Raw genomic sequence first — 17,252 nt, forward strand, 5'->3', positions numbered from 1 at the left:
AATAACGAAAAAGCGACAAAATCATTTCCGTATTACGCACAAACGTACTCCTGCTGTCGTAAAGTTTTGGCGACTTTGCTGGCAAAAACGTTTATTTTACATTCGATGCTTCGGTCGGTGTGCAACTGATCTTTCTCTTTAGCACCATCGTGCGCCGTAAGAATTTAGATTATTTCAGTCGCTCGTGCAATTTGTTCGTAATTGCGTTTTAGTTTGTGTTACAAATAAGTTTTTTGTGTGCAGACTATTCCCGTTTTCGATAGACTAGTAAGTCGATGAACAGAAATTATTGTTCCGCAAATATTTAAATGCTCAAAAATGTGTATCACCAGCTTTTCTGGATTGTCGAATGGTCATTGCTTATATAATATTGACATAATATTTTAACAAACCGCAAACCAGTCGCTTCTCCTGAGATCGTGGTTGCGACAGCATATAACCAAGCAACGTACGAATTGTCTTTTTTAGTCCGAGTCGCAATGAGCTCGTTCGCTACTATTTTTCTTGTAATATCCACGTGATAATATTTGCGTTTGCAATACCTAAGTTTTCCCTTGAGACATTCCGCGGGTAAAATTAATATTTTGCAAACACTTTTCATTCTATCATAGGTAAGCTTGCTTGACAACTTTCCTCGAGTGCCCATAGGATTTAGCACTTAGTGTCAGTTTGATCACATGCCAACAGCACAACCCTCGCAGCGGGAGCTGCCCGCACATCTGTATTTCCACTAAAGTAAGTTTGGCCGGCGGTAAAAGACCAACTTGTATTCCTCTGTCACAATGTAACGTACATACGACGTAACAAAGCGATCAGTGACGCACGAAGGTCCATTTTTGGTTGAATAGGAACGGGTGCTTGTGCTGGTGCTAGGTCCAATTTGAGCGTGTTTGGAGGAATTTTTAGTGGATTTAGGGGCTGTTTAAAATCATCAGAGTGTTTGTAATACTGGATTAGACATTCTCAGTCGACATTATTTGAATTGTAAAAACACCAAGAAATGCAATTGAAATTTGCAGAGATATGAATCGTGTAGTCTACCTAATCATTTGCGTATTTCTGGCAGTGTATGTTTTACTATGCGTAATTAACATAAAACAACAAACTAGCTGATGCAAACCAAGCCTCCCACTACGGCTGTTTTGGGATATACTGTCGTCATTGTTTTATGGACGTTCGTTTCGTTGTCACGCTAGACGCACAATTGCCATAAAGATATCCCGTCTTTAACCGTTATTGAAACTAAACTTTCGTGAAATTACTGGCCATTTAACGAGGGGTACAGAATTTCGGAATCTCCAACAAAACATCATATCGAATTAAATCTTCACATTGAGTTGATTTTAATTCGGAACATTTACTCCAATAAAGTCCAAAAAACTGTTGTTTATTCAATAATAGCTCTGACAACAATGCAGAAATACAAAGGTCATTTTGTGACACAAACAACAAATAAGAATTACAACAATCAACACAGCACAACAAATATGTAGTTTTGTGTGGATATTTTATTTGAAACCAATCAATATCCCGAAGCCCGACGACCCGAAACGCTTGAAAATCCGACAGATCTGGAACGTGACGGGCTACGACCGTTTCGTTGAAATCGATGAGAAGAGCAGCCAGAAGCATTGTAAACTGGTTGACTTCTACCAAAACTTGCACATCTGTATGGACTCTTATCTCTTCTCGATTCGCCCAAATTCATCTCCCTCAAGCGAGTTTCACAGCTCGGCGAACGACCACGACTGTGGCTACGTTCACGACGCCACGGTGAAGTGCTCCGTGAGTTGTAGTCACGGCCGCGATCACGACAATCATCGTATCCATAATAAACCCGATTGGCATTCACGTCGTTGGACCAATGAGAAAGGGCGTCGCTCGCCATTACAATAACACAACGTGACGGCAAATAAACCTTGAGCAAAATAGAAAGATTTAGTGATTCGTTTGAATGACAGTATGATAGCATCTTACCATCAGTGAACATGGGTTATTGTCACACGATTGTTGTTGAGTGTGGAAATCCACCGAAGCTTCATTTCTACCGTGACCTCCAAACATTTTTTGGTCACTGTCCAAAACAATCTTGTACCTTCAACGCGAAAGGGTGTTATTTACGACGGAACGCGAACTGTGCAAGGTATACCCAAACCATACTCACGTTCCTGATGTTCGTACACCGATTCGATAATTGGGATAACTTTGTGTAGGATGAAAGTTAAACATGAAGACCAGGCCGGCTCTTTCGAATACAATCACTTTCTCATCATCGTGTTGACGTGTAACAAGTCCCTTAAGATCAAATGGATTGTGGAAACGTGCACTGCAAGTGAATATACCAACGGAAAAAATAATTATCCTATACCTGAGGGGAACTTAGCCAACCAAATCGTTCTTCCAAACGGTTAATTGCGATATCGAAATTATTGAGGTATTTGTATCTCAGCTGCTGGTCATCAGCAAGCTCAAACTGTCTTCTTGCCAGTTGGTAATTGTCTCCATTCTGTAACGATGGAAACTCAACCCAATCTGGATGAGCGAACTCGTTGCCTACGAAAGGGTTCCTTTTGGTAAACATGTAAAAAAACGTTTACGCCAATAAAGTAATTTACCCATAAAATTCAGGTATGATTTTCCACTGAAGGCATTTGTGATAAGTCTGATCATCTTGTGGAGACTCATTCCTCTGTCCAATCTCGGTGACATTTCCCGCCGGTCCAACATGCACTCATTGTCCATAAGTTGCCTTGCAATCGTCCATTGACAATCCATGCTCTGAACATTAAAATTTATAACATCAGACAATGAATGTTCAAATCTAAAAGTTAAATCGTCAACCTGTTGGTGGTCTTCTGGGTACGTGATATATCTTTCCCCTGTCCTCCGTTCGGACAACATTTGACAAATTTCGCTCATTCCCCAGTTTTCATCCGACATTCCGTTTAATATCTGAAAACGCGAAACCCGTTAGAGTAGAAAATGACGCTCCTTGATGCTGCCATGGTTTTACCTGCATCCATTGACTTGGAATATGCATCGATAATCTGTAATCGAAACCGAATCCACCTTGATTGACAGGACGAGTCAAACTTGGAAATTCGGTATACTCCTATACGCAGCAAAAAACACACTCTTTAAATCTTTGTTCGATTTTTTGTTGACCAAACAAAGACAAGTCCTACCTCTGCAATGGTTATGATTTTTGGATAGTATCGATGCAAAATTTTGTTTGCAAGCAATAGGTAAGCCATTGCTCCAATGTCCATGTGCATTCCGAAGTATTGTCGGTAGTTATCAACAGATTGGATGTCTAAAGATCATTAAAAATTTACAAAGCAAACGCTTTTTAAGTATTGCAATTGCACCAATACTGATAAGTACATTTACCAGGAATTTGATTGTGGTAGATCATTGGCGTTACTCCATTAAACCGAAAACCGTCGAATCCAAAGTTTTCCACGTAATGACGGAGGTTGGACAGTAAAAATCGAAGAACTTCCCACCTAAACAAGTTTTTACATGCGCCATCACACAGATATGATTGTACGTAAACCATCGCAATGCCCCTTACTTTGTAAAGTCAAACTTTCGCGCGTCATTTTCCCTGAAATCCCGTCTATCAGAACGGAAGAAACACTCATCAGTGCCATCAAAGCGATCTAAACTTTCCCAGCCATTCTTCGATGCGTGACTGTGCATAACATCCATCATGACGTAAATTCCCATCCCATGTGCGACGTTTATCAACTCCCTCAGATCGTCAGGAGTCCCATATCGGCTGCGATCATAACACAAGTGTTTTTGTAAACTACACGTAATCCTGAACTGAGGCAAAAACTCACAATTCTATCACTAAAACGTGGACTCACCTTGAGGGCGCAAAAAAGTTGGTAACTTGGTAACCAACGCTCGGATAATAAGGATGCTCCATAATTGCCATGAGAAGCACGCAGTTGTAGCCTAGATCGCGAATGCGAGGAAGAACATCTGTGGTGAACTGCTTGTAAGAAGATACTTGACAACGATCGGAGCTGATCCCAATGTGAGCTTCGTAAATGCGCAAACGTTCGGGCTTCGAAATTTGATTGTTTGCAAACTGGAAATAAAGTTTTAATTTGTTTTTCTGTTCGACTCTCGCTTTTGACAACGTGAAGAAAAGCAAACCATATCACGTACTCGTTGACAAGATTTATTTGAAGACGGATTCCAAAAGCGCCATGTAAACGTTGATCCGCACTGGGTCACGTATTTTGCCCACGGTGAAATTCTTTCCAATATCTGATTGTCTTTCGTTTCAACCACAAGCTGAAATTAAACAATTTTGTTATTTGTGTTTCCACATCAATGTCTGAGTAAAGCAAGCCATCTACCTTCAGTTCGGATAGATGGTTTATTGGGCATCTACCATCTCGATTTGGTGGCATGAACATTTCCCACTGACCATATCCGATGTCCTTGTACATTATTTTTTCCCAGTTGTCTGAACAAGCATTGTGGCTTAAATAGACGAAGAGATTCGATTTGAAGCTACACACTCACTAAAATCTCCCATTAGGTAGACGGCCCTCGCATTGGGAACCCATTCCCTGCATTGAATTCCTCCCTCTTGTGTGAGAACAACACCGAAAGTTTCGTAACTTCGACTGAACCGATCCATTCCTTCCTCGCGTTCAATGTCCATCAGCGCTTTTTCAAACATTCCATATCTACAACACCAATATTAGTTATATTATTTATAGTTACTTGACCAACCTTTAGATTTAATTACAACGGTTTTGTATTTTACTGTCTTTTATTTACCTAAGTCTGATATCCTTTTCAAAGCTTCTTAATCTTGGGTCATTTGCAAACAAGCTTTCGATTTCGGGAACTCCCCATTGTTGAAGATTGTCGTGACCTAAGAATTCCATTTTTGCTCCACGATATGAGATTCGAATCAAAGGTTAAGTAAGCGGTTATAACGCAGCTTGACCGAGATTTCAACGAATGTTGTGATGTAGGTATGTTGCGATGGAATTTATATAGGGCGTAAAAAGGAAGAAGTTCGCTCTTAATGGGATTGTCGGGCAATAAAGTGAGATTGGCAAGGATTAGGATAATAATTTGGAATACAAAGAGACTTGATTATTTAACAATGTTCACAGCTTACCACTACATGAACATAACAGGAAGGAATAAGTTTAATGACAATGTAATCCAACTATAATGGTCTGAAATCATTTGTGATGCGAATTTAATTCAATATCACAAAGATTAAAATGCGGGTGCGTTTGGTCGGAATTCAACCAAAAGTACGCTTACACTTTCTCTTATTCAATAATATGATGCGTTTTGACAATAATGTAAGGTAAACCTCATAAACTTAATGCCACCTCAACAAAATGTCAGGAATGAAAAAATTACTTTCACAAAAAAAACCTTTGTACTTGGACGAGTTCCGAGTTATTCAAGGCCGCTCTTGTTGTCTGAATAACGAAAAAGCGACAAAATCATTTCCGTATTACGCACAAACGTACTCCTGCTGTCGTAAAGTTTTGGCGACTTTGCTGGCAAAAACGTTTATTTTACATTCGATGCTTCGGTCGGTGTGCAACTGATCTTTCTCTTTAGCACCATCGTGCGCCGTAAGAATTTAGATTATTTCAGTCGCTCGTGCAATTTGTTCGTAATTGCGTTTTAGTTTGTGTTACAAATAAGTTTTTTGTGTGCAGACTATTCCCGTTTTCGATAGACTAGTAAGTCGATGAACAGAAATTATTGTTCCGCAAATATTTAAATGCTCAAAAATGTGTATCACCAGCTTTTCTGGATTGTCGAATGGTCATTGCTTATATAATATTGACATAATATTTTAACAAACCGCAAACCAGTCGCTTCTCCTGAGATCGTGGTTGCGACAGCATATAACCAAGCAACGTACGAATTGTCTTTTTTAGTCCGAGTCGCAATGAGCTCGTTCGCTACTATTTTTCTTGTAATATCCACGTGATAATATTTGCGTTTGCAATACCTAAGTTTTCCCTTGAGACATTCCGCGGGTAAAATTAATATTTTGCAAACACTTTTCATTCTATCATAGGTAAGCTTGCTTGACAACTTTCCTCGAGTGCCCATAGGATTTAGCACTTAGTGTCAGTTTGATCACATGCCAACAGCACAACCCTCGCAGCGGGAGCTGCCCGCACATCTGTATTTCCACTAAAGTAAGTTTGGCCGGCGGTAAAAGACCAACTTGTATTCCTCTGTCACAATGTAACGTACATACGACGTAACAAAGCGATCAGTGACGCACGAAGGTCCATTTTTGGTTGAATAGGAACGGGTGCTTGTGCTGGTGCTAGGTCCAATTTGAGCGTGTTTGGAGGAATTTTTAGTGGATTTAGGGGCTGTTTAAAATCATCAGAGTGTTTGTAATACAGGATTAGACATTCTCAGTTGACATTATTTGGGTTGTAAAAACACCAAGAAATGCAATTGAAATTTGCAGAGATATGAATCGTGTAGTCTACCTAATCATTTGCGTATTTCTGGCAGTGTATGTTTTACTATGCGTAATTAACATAAAACAACAAACTAGCTGATGCAAACCAAGCCTCCCACTACGGCTGTTTTGGGATATACTGTCGTCATTGTTTCATGGACGTTCGTTTCGTTGTCACGCTAGACGCACAATTGCCATAAAGATATCCCGTCTTTAACCGTTATTGAAACTAAACTTTCGTGAAATTACTGGCCATTTAACGAGGGGTACAGAATTTCGGAATCTCCAACAAAACATCATATCGAATTAAATCTTCACATTGAGTTTATTTTAATTCGGAACATTTACTCCAATAAAGTCCAAAAAACTGTTGTTTATTCAATAATAGCTCTGACAACAATGCAGAAATACAAAGGTCATTTTGTGACACAAACAACAAATAAGAATTACAACAATCAACACAGCACAACAAATATGTAGTTTTGTGTGGATATTTTATTTGAAACCAATCAATATCCCGAAGCCCGACGACCCGAAACGCTTGAAAATCCGACAGATCTGGAACGTGACGGGCTACGACCGTTTCGTTGAAATCGATGAGAAGAGCAGCCAGAAGCATTGTAAACTGGTTGACTTCTGCCAAAACTTGCACATCTGTATGGACTCTTATCTCTTCTCGATTCGCCCAAATTCATCTCCCTCAAGCGAGTTTCACAGCTCGGCGAACGACCACGACTGTGGCTACGTTCACGACGCCACGGTGAAGTGCTCCGTGAGTTGTAGTCACGGCCGCGATCACGACAATCATCGTATCCATAATAAACCCGATTGGCATTCACGTCGTTGGACCAATGAGAAAGGGCGTCGCTCGCCATTACAATAACACAACGTGACGGCAAATAAACCTTGAGCAAAATAGAAAGATTTAGTGATTCGTTTGAATGACAGTATGATAGCATCTTACCATCAGTGAACATGGGTTATTGTCACACGATTGTTGTTGAGTGTGGAAATCCACCGAAGCTTCATTTCTACCGTGACCTCCAAACATTTTTTGGTCACTGTCCAAAACAATCTTGTACCTTCAACGCGAAAGGGTGTTATTTACGACGGAACGCGAACTGTGCAAGGTATACCCAAACCATACTCACGTTCCTGATGTTCGTACACCGATTCGATAATTGGGATAACTTTGTGTAGGATGAAAGTTAAACATGAAGACCAGGCCGGCTCTTTCGAATACAATCACTTTCTCATCATCGTGTTGACGTGTAACAAGTCCCTTAAGATCAAATGGATTGTGGAAACGTGCACTGCAAGTGAATATACCAACGGAAAAAATAATTATCCTATACCTGAGGGGAACTTAGCCAACCAAATCGTTCTTCCAAACGGTTAATTGCGATATCGAAATTATTGAGGTATTTGTATCTCAGCTGCTGGTCATCAGCAAGCTCAAACTGTCTTCTTGCCAGTTGGTAATTGTCTCCATTCTGTAACGATGGAAACTCAACCCAATCTGGATGAGCGAACTCGTTGCCTACGAAAGGGTTCCTTTTGGTAAACATGTAAAAAAACGTTTACGCCAATAAAGTAATTTACCCATAAAATTCAGGTATGATTTTCCACTGAAGGCATTTGTGATAAGTCTGATCATCTTGTGGAGACTCATTCCTCTGTCCAATCTCGGTGACATTTCCCGCCGGTCCAACATGCACTCATTGTCCATAAGTTGCCTTGCAATCGTCCATTGACAATCCATGCTCTGAACATTAAAATTTATAACATCAGACAATGAATGTTCAAATCTAAAAGTTAAATCGTCAACCTGTTGGTGGTCTTCTGGGTACGTGATATATCTTTCCCCTGTCCTCCGTTCGGACAACATTTGACAAATTTCGCTCATTCCCCAGTTTTCATCCGACATTCCGTTTAATATCTGAAAACGCGAAACCCGTTACAGTAGAAAATGACGCTCCTTGATGCTGCCATGGTTTTACCTGCATCCATTGACTTGGAATATGCATCGATAATCTGTAATCGAAACCGAATCCACCTTGATTGACAGGACGAGTCAAACTTGGAAATTCGGTATACTCCTATACGCAGCAAAAAACACACTCTTTAAATCTTTGTTCGATTTTTTGTTGACCAAACAAAGACAAGTCCTACCTCTGCAATGGTTATGATTTTTGGATAGTATCGATGCAAAATTTTGTTTGCAAGCAATAGGTAAGCCATTGCTCCAATGTCCATGTGCATTCCGAAGTATTGTCGGTAGTTATCAACAGATTGGATGTCTAAAGATCATTAAAAATTTACAAAGCAAACGCTTTTTAAGTATTGCAATTGCACCAATACTGATCAGTACATTTACCAGGAATTTGATTGTGGTAGATCATTGGCGTTACTCCATTAAACCGAAAACCGTCGAATCCAAAGTTTTCCACGTAATGACGGAGGTTGGACAGTAAAAATCGAAGAACTTCCCACCTAAACAAGTTTTTACATGCGCCATCACACAGATATGATTGTACGTAAACCATCGCAATGCCCCTTACTTTGTAAAGTCAAACTTTCGCGCGTCATTTTCCCTGAAATCCCGTCTATCAGAACGGAAGAAACACTCATCAGTGCCATCAAAGCGATCTAAACTTTCCCAGCCATTCTTCGATGCGTGACTGTGCATAACATCCATCATGACGTAAATTCCCATCCCATGTGCGACGTTTATCAACTCCCTCAGATCGTCAGGAGTCCCATATCGGCTGCGATCATAACACAAGTGTTTTTGTAAACTACACGTAATCCTGAACTGAGGCAAAAACTCACAATTCTATCACTAAAACGTGGACTCACCTTGAGGGCGCAAAAAAGTTGGTAACTTGGTAACCAACGCTCGGATAATAAGGATGCTCCATAATTGCCATGAGAAGCACGCAGTTGTAGCCTAGATCGCGAATGCGAGGAAGAACATCTGTGGTGAACTGCTTGTAAGAAGATACTTGACAACGATCGGAGCTGATCCCAATGTGAGCTTCGTAAATGCGCAAACGTTCGGGCTTCGAAATTTGATTGTTTGCAAACTGGAAATAAAGTTTTAATTTGTTTTTCTGTTCGACTCTCGCTTTTGACAACGTAAAGAAAAGCAAACCATATCACGTACTCGTTGACAAGATTTATTTGAAGACGGATTCCAAAAGCGCCATGTAAACGTTGATCCGCACTGGGTCACGTATTTTGCCCACGGTGAAATTCTTTCCAATATCTGATTGTCTTTCGTTTCAACCACAAGCTGAAATTAAACAATTTTGTTATTTGTGTTTCCACATCAATGTCTGAGTAAAGCAAGCCATCTACCTTCAGTTCGGATAGATGGTTTATTGGGCATCTACCATCTCGATTTGGTGGCATGAACATTTCCCACTGACCATATCCGATGTCCTTGTACATTATTTTTTCCCAGTTGTCTGAACAAGCATTGTGGCTTAAATACACGAAGAGATTCGATATGAAGCTACACACTCACTAAAATCTCCCATTAGGTAGACGGCCCTCGCATTGGGAACCCATTCCCTGCATTGAATTCCTCCCTCTTGTGTGAGAACAACACCGAAAGTTTCGTAACTTCGACTGAACCGATCCATTCCTTCCTCGCGTTCAATGTCCATCAGCGCTTTTTCAAACATTCCATATCTACAACACCAATATTAGTTATATTATTTATAGTTACTTGACCAACCTTTAGATTTAATTACAACGGTTTTGTATTTTACTGTCTTTTATTTACCTAAGTCTGATATCCTTTTCAAAGCTTCTTAATCTTGGGTCATTTGCAAACAAGCTTTCGATTTCGGGAACTCCCCATTGTTGAAGATTGTCGTGACCTGAGAATTCCATTTTTGCTCCACGATATGAGATTCGAATCAAAGGTTAAGTAAGCGGTTATAACGCAGCTTGACCGAGATTTCAACGAATGTTGTGATGTAGGTATGTTGCGATGGAATTTATATAGGGCGTAAAAAGGAAGAAGTTCGCTCTTAATGGGATTGTCGGGCAATAAAGTGAGATTGGCAAGGATTAGGATAATAATTTGGAATACAAAGAGACTTGATTATTCAACAATGTTCACAGCTTACCACTACATGAACATAACAGGAAGGAATAAGTTTAATGACAATGTAATCCAACTATAATGGTCTGAAATCATTTGTGATGCGAATTTAATTCAATATCACAAAGATTAAAATGCGGGTGCGTTTGGTCGGAATTCAACCAAAAGTACGCTTACACTTTCTCTTATTCAATAATATGATGCGTTTTGACAATAATGTAAGGTAAACCTCATAAACTTAATGCCACCTCAACAAAATGTCAGGAATGAAAAAATTACTTTCACAAAAAAAAACCTTTGTACTTGGACGAGTTCCGAGTTATTCAAGGCCGCTCTTGTTGTCTGAATAACGAAAAAGTGACAAAATCATTTCCGTATTACGCACAAACGTACTCCTGCTGTCGTAAAGATTTGGCGACTTTGCTGGCAAAAACGTTTATGTTACATTCGATGCTTCGGTCGGTGTGCAACTGACCTTTCTCACAAACGATGGTGATTAGCGCCATCGTGCGCCGAAAGAATTTAGATTATTTCAGTCGCTCGTGCAATTTGTTCGTAATTGCGTTTTAGTTTGTGTTACAAATAAGTTTTTTGTGTGCAGACTATTCCCGTTTTCGATAGACTATTAAGTCGATAAACAGAAATTATTGTTCCGCAAATATTTAAATATTCAAAAATGTGTATCATCAGCTTTTCTGGATTGTCGAATAGTCATTGCTTATATAATATTGATATAATATTTTAACAAACCGCAAACCAGTCGCTTCTACTGAGATCGTGGTTGCGACAGCATATAACCAAGCAACGTACGAATTTGTCTTTTTTAGTCCGAGTCGCAATGAGCTCGTTCGCTACTATTTTTCTTGTAATATCCACGTTATAATATTTGCGTTTGCAATACCTAAGTTTTCCCTTGAAACATTCCGCGGGTAAAATCAATATTTCGCAAACACTTTTCATTCTACCATAGGTAAGCTTGCTTGACAACTTTCCTCGAGTGCCCATAGGATTTAGCACTTAGTGTCAGTTTGATCACATGCCAACAGCACAACCCTCGCAGCGGGAGCTGCCCGCACATCTGTATTTCCACTAAACTAAGTTTGGCCGGCGGTAAAAGACCAACTTGTATTCCTCTGTCACAATGTAACGTACATACGACGTAACAAAGCGATCAGTGACGCACGGAGGTCCATTTTTGGTTGAATAGGAACGGGTGCTTGTGCTGGTGCTAGGTCCAATTTGAGCGTGTTTGGAGGAATTTTTAGTGGATTTAGGGGCTGTTTAAAATCATCAGAGTGTTTGTAATACTGGATTAGACATTCTCCGTTGACATTATTTGAATTGTAAAAACACCAAGAAATGCAATTGAAATTTGCAGAGATATGAATCGTGTAGTCTACCTAATCATTTGCGTATTTCTGGCAGTGTATGTTTTACTATGCGTAATTAACATAAAACAACAAACTAGCTGATGCAAACCAAGCCTCCCACTACGGCTGTTTTGGGATATACTGTCGTCATTGTTTCATGGACGTTCGTTTCATTGTCACGCTAGACGCACAATTGCCATAAAGATATCCCGTCTTTAACCGTTATTGAAACTAAACTTTCGTAAAATTACTGGCCATTTAACCAGGGATACAGGATTTCGGAATCTCCAACAAAACATCATATCGAATTAAATCTTCACATTGAGTTTATTTTAATTCGGAACATTTACTCCAATAAAGTCCAAAAAACTGTTGTTTATTCAATAATAGCTCTGACAACAATGCAGAAATACAAAGGTCATTTTGTGACACAAACAACAAATAAGAATTACAACAATCAACACAGCACAACAAATATGTAGTTTTGTGTGGATATTTTATTTGAAACCAATCAATATCCCGAAGTCCGACGACCCGAAACGCTTGAAAATCCGACAGATCTGGAACGTGACGGGCTACGACCGTTTCGTTGAAATCGATGAGAAGAGCAGCCAGAAGCATTGTAAACTGGTTGACTTCTGCCAAAACTTGCACATCTGTATGGACTCTTATCTCTTCTCGATTCGCCCAAATTCATCTCCCTCAAGCGAGTTTCACAGCTCGGCGAACGACCACGACTGTGGCTACGTTCACGACGCCACGGTGAAGTGCTCCGTGAGTTGTAGTCACGGCCGCGATCACGACAATCATCGTATCCATAATAAACCCGATTGGCATTCACGTCGTTGGACCAATGAGAAAGGGCGTCGCTCGCCATTACAATAACACAACGTGACGGCAAATAAACCTTGAGCAAAATAGAAAGATTTAGTGATTCGTTTGAATGACAGTATGATAGCATCTTACCATCAGTGAACATGGGTTATTGTCACACGATTGTTGTTGAGTGTGGAAATCCACCGAAGCTTCATTTCTACCGTGACCTCCAAACATTTTTTGGTCACTGTCCAAAACAATCTTGTACCTTCAACGCGAAAGGGTGTTATTTACGACGGAACGCGAACTGTGCAAGGTATACCCAAACCATACTCACGTTCCTGATGTTCGTACACCGATTCGATAATTGGGATAACTTTGTGTAGGATGAAAGTTAAACATGAAGACCAGGCCGGCTCTTTCGAATACAATCACTTTCTCATCATCGTGTTGACGTGTAACAAGTCCCTTAAGATCAAATGGATTGTGGAAACGTGCACTGCAAGTGAATATACCAACGGAAAAAATAATTATCCTATACCTGAGGGGAACTTAGCCAACCAAATCGTTCTTCCAAACGGTTAATTGCGATATCGAAATTATTGAGGTATTTGTATCTCAGCTGCTGGTCATCAGCAAGCTCAAACTGTCTTCTTGCCAGTTGGTAATTGTCTCCATTCTGTAACGATGGAAACTCAACCCAATCTGGATGAGCGAACTCGTTGCCTACGAAAGGGTTCCTTTTGGTAAACATGTAAAAAAACGTTTACGCCAATAAAGTAATTTACCCAAAAAATTCAGGTATGATTTTCCACTGAAGGCATTTGTGATAAGTCTGATCATCTTGTGGAGACTCATTCCTCTGTCCAATCTCGGTGACATTTCCCGCCGGTCCAACATGCACTCATTGTCCATAAGTTGCCTTGCAATCGTCCATTGACAATCCATGCTCTGAACATTAAAATTTATAACATCAGACAATGAATGTTCAAATCTAAAAGTTAAATCGTCAACCTGTTGGTGGTCTTCTGGGTACGTGATATATCTTTCCCCTGTCCTCCGTTCGGACAACATTTGACAAATTTCGCTCATTCCCCAGTTTTCATCCGACATTCCGTTTAATATCTGAAAACGCGAAACCCGTTAGAGTAGAAAATGACGCTCCTTGATGCTGCCATGGTTTTACCTGCATCCATTGACTTGGAATATGCATCGATAATCTGTAATCGAAACCGAATCCACCTTGATTGACAGGACGAGTCAAACTTGGAAATTCGGTATACTCCTATACGCAGCAAAAAACACACTCTTTAAATCTTTGTTCGATTTTTTGTTGACCAAACAAAGACAAGTCCTACCTCTGCAATGGTTATGATTTTTGGATAGTATCGATGCAAAATTTTGTTTGCAAGCAATAGGTAAGCCATTGCTCCAATGTCCATGTGCATTCCGAAGTATTGTCGGTAGTTATCAACAGATTGGATGTCTAAAGATCATTAAAAATTTACAAAACAAACGCTTTTTAAGTATTGCAATTGCACTAATACTGATAAGTACATTTACCAGGAATTTGATTGTGGTGGATCATTGGCGTTACTCCATTAAACCGAAAACCGTCGAATCCAAAGTTTTCCACGTAATGACGGAGGTTGGACAGTAAAAATCGAAGAACTTCCCACCTAAACAAGTTTTTACATGCGCCATCACACAGAGATGATTGTACGTAAACCATCGCAATGCCCCTTACTTTGTAAAGTCAAACTTTCGCGCGTCATTTTCCCTGAAATCCCGTCTATCAGAACGGAAGAAACACTCATCAGTGCCATCAAAGCGATCTAAACTTTCCCAGCCATTCTTCGATGCGTGACTGTGCATAACATCCATCATGACGTAAATTCCCATCCCATGTGCGACGTTTATCAACTCCCTCAGATCGTCAGGAGTCCCATATCGGCTGCGATCATAACACAAGTGTTTTTGTAAACTACACGTAATCCTGAACTGAGGCAAAAACTCACAATTCTATCACTAAAACGTGGACTCACCTTGAGGGCGCAAAAAAGTTGGTAACTTGGTAACCAACGCTCGGATAATAAGGATGCTCCATAATTGCCATGAGAAGCACGCAGTTGTAGCCTAGATCGCGAATGCGAGGAAGAACATCTGTGGTGAACTGCTTGTAAGAAGATACTTGACAACGATCGGAGCTGATCCCAATGTGAGCTTCGTAAATGCGCAAACGTTCGGGCTTCGAAATTTGATTGTTTGCAAACTGGAAATAAAGTTTTAATTTGTTTTTCTGTTCGACTCTCGCTTTTGACAACGTAAAGAAAAGCAAACCATATCACGTACTCGTTGACAAGATTTATTTGAAGACGGATTCCAAAAGCGCCATGTAAACGTTGATCCGCACTGGGTCACGTATTTTGCCCACGGTGAAATTCTTTCCAATATCTGATTGTCTTTCGTTTCAACCACAAGCTGAAATTAAACAATTTTGTTATTTGTGTTTCCACATCAATGTCTGAGTAAAGCAAGCCATCTACCTTCAGTTCGGATAGATGGTTTATTGGGCATCTACCATCTCGATTTGGTGGCATGAACATTTCCCACTGACCATATCCGATGTCCTTGTACATTATTTTTTCCCAGTTGTCTGAACAAGCATTGTGGCTTAAATACACGAAGAGATTCGATTTGAAGCTACACACTCACTAAAATCTCCCATTAGGTAGACGGCCCTCGCATTGGGAACCCATTCCCTGCATTGAATTCCTCCCTCTTGTGTGAGAACAACACCGAAAGTTTCGTAACTTCGACTGAACCGATCCATTCCTTCCTCGCGTTCAATGTCCATCAGCGCTTTTTCAAACATTCCATATCTACAACACCAATATTAGTTATATTATTTATAGTTACTTGACCAACCTTTAGATTTAATTACAACGGTTTTGTATTTTACTGTCTTTTATTTACCTAAGTCTGATATCCTTTTCAAAGCTTCTTAATCTTGGGTCATTTGCAAACAAGCTTTCGATTTCGGGAACTCCCCATTGTTGAAGATTGTCGTGACCTGAGAATTCCATTTTTGCTCCACGATATGAGATTCGAATCAAAGGTTAAGTAAGCGGTTATAACGCAGCTTGACCGAGATTTCAACGAATGTTGTGATGTAGGTATGTTGCGATGGAATTTATATAGGGCGTAAAAAGGAAGAAGTTCGCTCTTAATGGGATTGTCGGGCAATAAAGTGAGATTGGCAAGGATTAGGATAATAATTTGGAATACAATGAGACTTGATTATTCAACAATGTTCACAGCTTACCACTACATGAACATAACAGGAAGGAATAAGTTTAATGACAATGTAATCCAACTATAATGGTCTGAAATCATTTGTGATGCGAATTTAATTCAATATCACAAAGATTAAAATGCGGGTGCGTTTGGTCGGAATTCAACCAAAAGTACGCTTACACTTTCTCTTATTCAATAATATGATGCGTTTTGACAATAATGTAAGGTAAACCTCATAAACTTAATGCCACCTCAACAAAATGTCAGGAATGAAAAAATTACTTTCACAAAAAAAAACCTTTGTACTTGGACGAGTTCCGAGTTATTCAAGGCCGCTCTTGTTGTCTGAATAACGAAAAAGTGACAAAATCATTTCCGTATTACGCACAAACGTACTCCTGCTGTCGTAAAGATTTGGCGACTTTGCTGGCAAAAACGTTTATGTTACATTCGATGCTTCGGTCGGTGTGCAACTGACCTTTCTCACAAACGATGGTGATTAGCGCCATCGTGCGCCGAAAGAATTTAGATTATTTCAGTCGCTCGTGCAATTTGTTCGTAATTGCGTTTTAGTTTGTGTTACAAATAAGTTTTTTGTGTGCAGACTATTCCCGTTTTCGATAGACTATTAAGTCGATAAACAGAAATTATTGTTCCGCAAATATTTAAATATTCAAAAATGTGTATCATCAGCTTTTCTGGATTGTCGAATAGTCATTGCTTATATAATATTGATATAATATTTTAACAAACCGCAAACCAGTCGCTTCTACTGAGATCGTGGTTGCGACAGCATATAACCAAGCAACGTACGAATTTGTCTTTTTTAGTCCGAGTCGCAATGAGCTCGTTCGCTACTATTTTTCTTGTAATATCCACGTTATAATATTTGCGTTTGCAATACCTAAGTTTTCCCTTGAAACATTCCGCGGGTAAAATCAATATTTCGCAAACACTTTTCATTCTACCATAGGTAAGCTTGCTTGACAACTTTCCTCGAGTGCCCATAGGATTTAGCACTTAGTGTCAGTTTGATCACATGCCAACAGCACAACCCTCGCAGCGGGAGCTGCCCGCACATCTGTATTTCCACTAAACTAAGTTTGGCCGGCGGTAAAAGACCAACTTGTATTCCTCTGTCACAATGTAACGTACATACGACGTAACAAAG

At 39.9% G+C, this 17,252-nt stretch overlaps 3 protein-coding genes across 3 annotated transcripts; all 3 read right to left on the bottom strand.

The window, feature by feature from the left end:
- Window positions 1–1,522: 1,522 nt before the first annotated feature.
- Window positions 1,523–4,913, bottom strand: LOC145895550 (1,4-alpha-glucan-branching enzyme-like). The gene is made up of 15 exons (XM_082984351.1): window positions 4,804–4,913; window positions 4,543–4,709; window positions 4,374–4,483; window positions 4,180–4,308; window positions 3,873–4,099; window positions 3,575–3,781; window positions 3,391–3,506; window positions 3,186–3,313; window positions 3,014–3,112; window positions 2,842–2,952; window positions 2,616–2,778; window positions 2,369–2,553; window positions 2,165–2,295; window positions 1,978–2,095; window positions 1,523–1,918 (listed from the first exon to the last, which is right to left on the bottom strand). Exons 1-15 carry the CDS (start codon window positions 4,911–4,913, stop codon window positions 1,523–1,525), a joined length of 2,397 nt encoding a protein of 798 aa, XP_082840477.1.
- Window positions 4,914–6,993: 2,080 nt separating this feature from the next.
- On the bottom strand, window positions 6,994–10,384 carry LOC145895551 (1,4-alpha-glucan-branching enzyme-like). Its single transcript, XM_082984352.1, has 15 exons — window positions 10,275–10,384; window positions 10,014–10,180; window positions 9,845–9,954; window positions 9,651–9,779; window positions 9,344–9,570; window positions 9,046–9,252; window positions 8,862–8,977; window positions 8,657–8,784; window positions 8,485–8,583; window positions 8,313–8,423; window positions 8,087–8,249; window positions 7,840–8,024; window positions 7,636–7,766; window positions 7,449–7,566; window positions 6,994–7,389 (listed from the first exon to the last, which is right to left on the bottom strand). Exons 1-15 carry the CDS (start codon window positions 10,382–10,384, stop codon window positions 6,994–6,996), a joined length of 2,397 nt encoding a protein of 798 aa, XP_082840478.1.
- A 2,095-nt stretch (window positions 10,385–12,479) lies between these two features.
- Window positions 12,480–15,870, bottom strand: LOC145895552 (1,4-alpha-glucan-branching enzyme-like). Its single transcript, XM_082984353.1, has 15 exons — window positions 15,761–15,870; window positions 15,500–15,666; window positions 15,331–15,440; window positions 15,137–15,265; window positions 14,830–15,056; window positions 14,532–14,738; window positions 14,348–14,463; window positions 14,143–14,270; window positions 13,971–14,069; window positions 13,799–13,909; window positions 13,573–13,735; window positions 13,326–13,510; window positions 13,122–13,252; window positions 12,935–13,052; window positions 12,480–12,875 (listed from the first exon to the last, which is right to left on the bottom strand). Exons 1-15 carry the CDS (start codon window positions 15,868–15,870, stop codon window positions 12,480–12,482), a joined length of 2,397 nt encoding a protein of 798 aa, XP_082840479.1.
- Window positions 15,871–17,252: the final 1,382 nt, after the last annotated feature.

This window comes from Ascidia mentula, chromosome 3 (genome assembly GCF_947561715.1).
Source record: "Ascidia mentula chromosome 3, kaAscMent1.1, whole genome shotgun sequence".
Lineage (NCBI taxonomy): Eukaryota > Metazoa > Chordata > Ascidiacea > Phlebobranchia > Ascidiidae > Ascidia > Ascidia mentula.

What these genes read in the sequence shown, in the direction of transcription:
- LOC145895550 (XM_082984351.1), bottom strand. Translation starts at nt 4,913, where the DNA reads ATGGAATTCTTAGGTCACGACAATCTTCAACAATGGGGAGTTCCCGAA. An exon ending in CTACCACAATCAAATTCCTG is followed by an intron (nt 3,314 to 3,390) that starts GTAAATGTACTT and finishes AATGATCTTTAG; the next exon opens with ACATCCAATCTGTTGATAAC. An exon ending in ACCCAGAAGACCACCAACAG is followed by an intron (nt 2,779 to 2,841) that starts GTTGACGATTTA and finishes TTTAATGTTCAG; the next exon opens with AGCATGGATTGTCAATGGAC.
- LOC145895551 (XM_082984352.1), bottom strand. Translation starts at nt 10,384, where the DNA reads ATGGAATTCTCAGGTCACGACAATCTTCAACAATGGGGAGTTCCCGAA. An exon ending in CAAATAAATCTTGTCAACGA is followed by an intron (nt 9,571 to 9,650) that starts GTACGTGATATG and finishes CTTTATTTCCAG; the next exon opens with TTTGCAAACAATCAAATTTC. An exon ending in GGTGTACGAACATCAGGAAC is followed by an intron (nt 7,567 to 7,635) that starts GTGAGTATGGTT and finishes TTCGCGTTGAAG; the next exon opens with GTACAAGATTGTTTTGGACA.
- LOC145895552 (XM_082984353.1), bottom strand. Translation starts at nt 15,870, where the DNA reads ATGGAATTCTCAGGTCACGACAATCTTCAACAATGGGGAGTTCCCGAA. An exon ending in CTACCTAATGGGAGATTTTA is followed by an intron (nt 15,441 to 15,499) that starts GTGAGTGTGTAG and finishes ATGCTTGTTCAG; the next exon opens with ACAACTGGGAAAAAATAATG. An exon ending in ACCCAGAAGACCACCAACAG is followed by an intron (nt 13,736 to 13,798) that starts GTTGACGATTTA and finishes TTTAATGTTCAG; the next exon opens with AGCATGGATTGTCAATGGAC.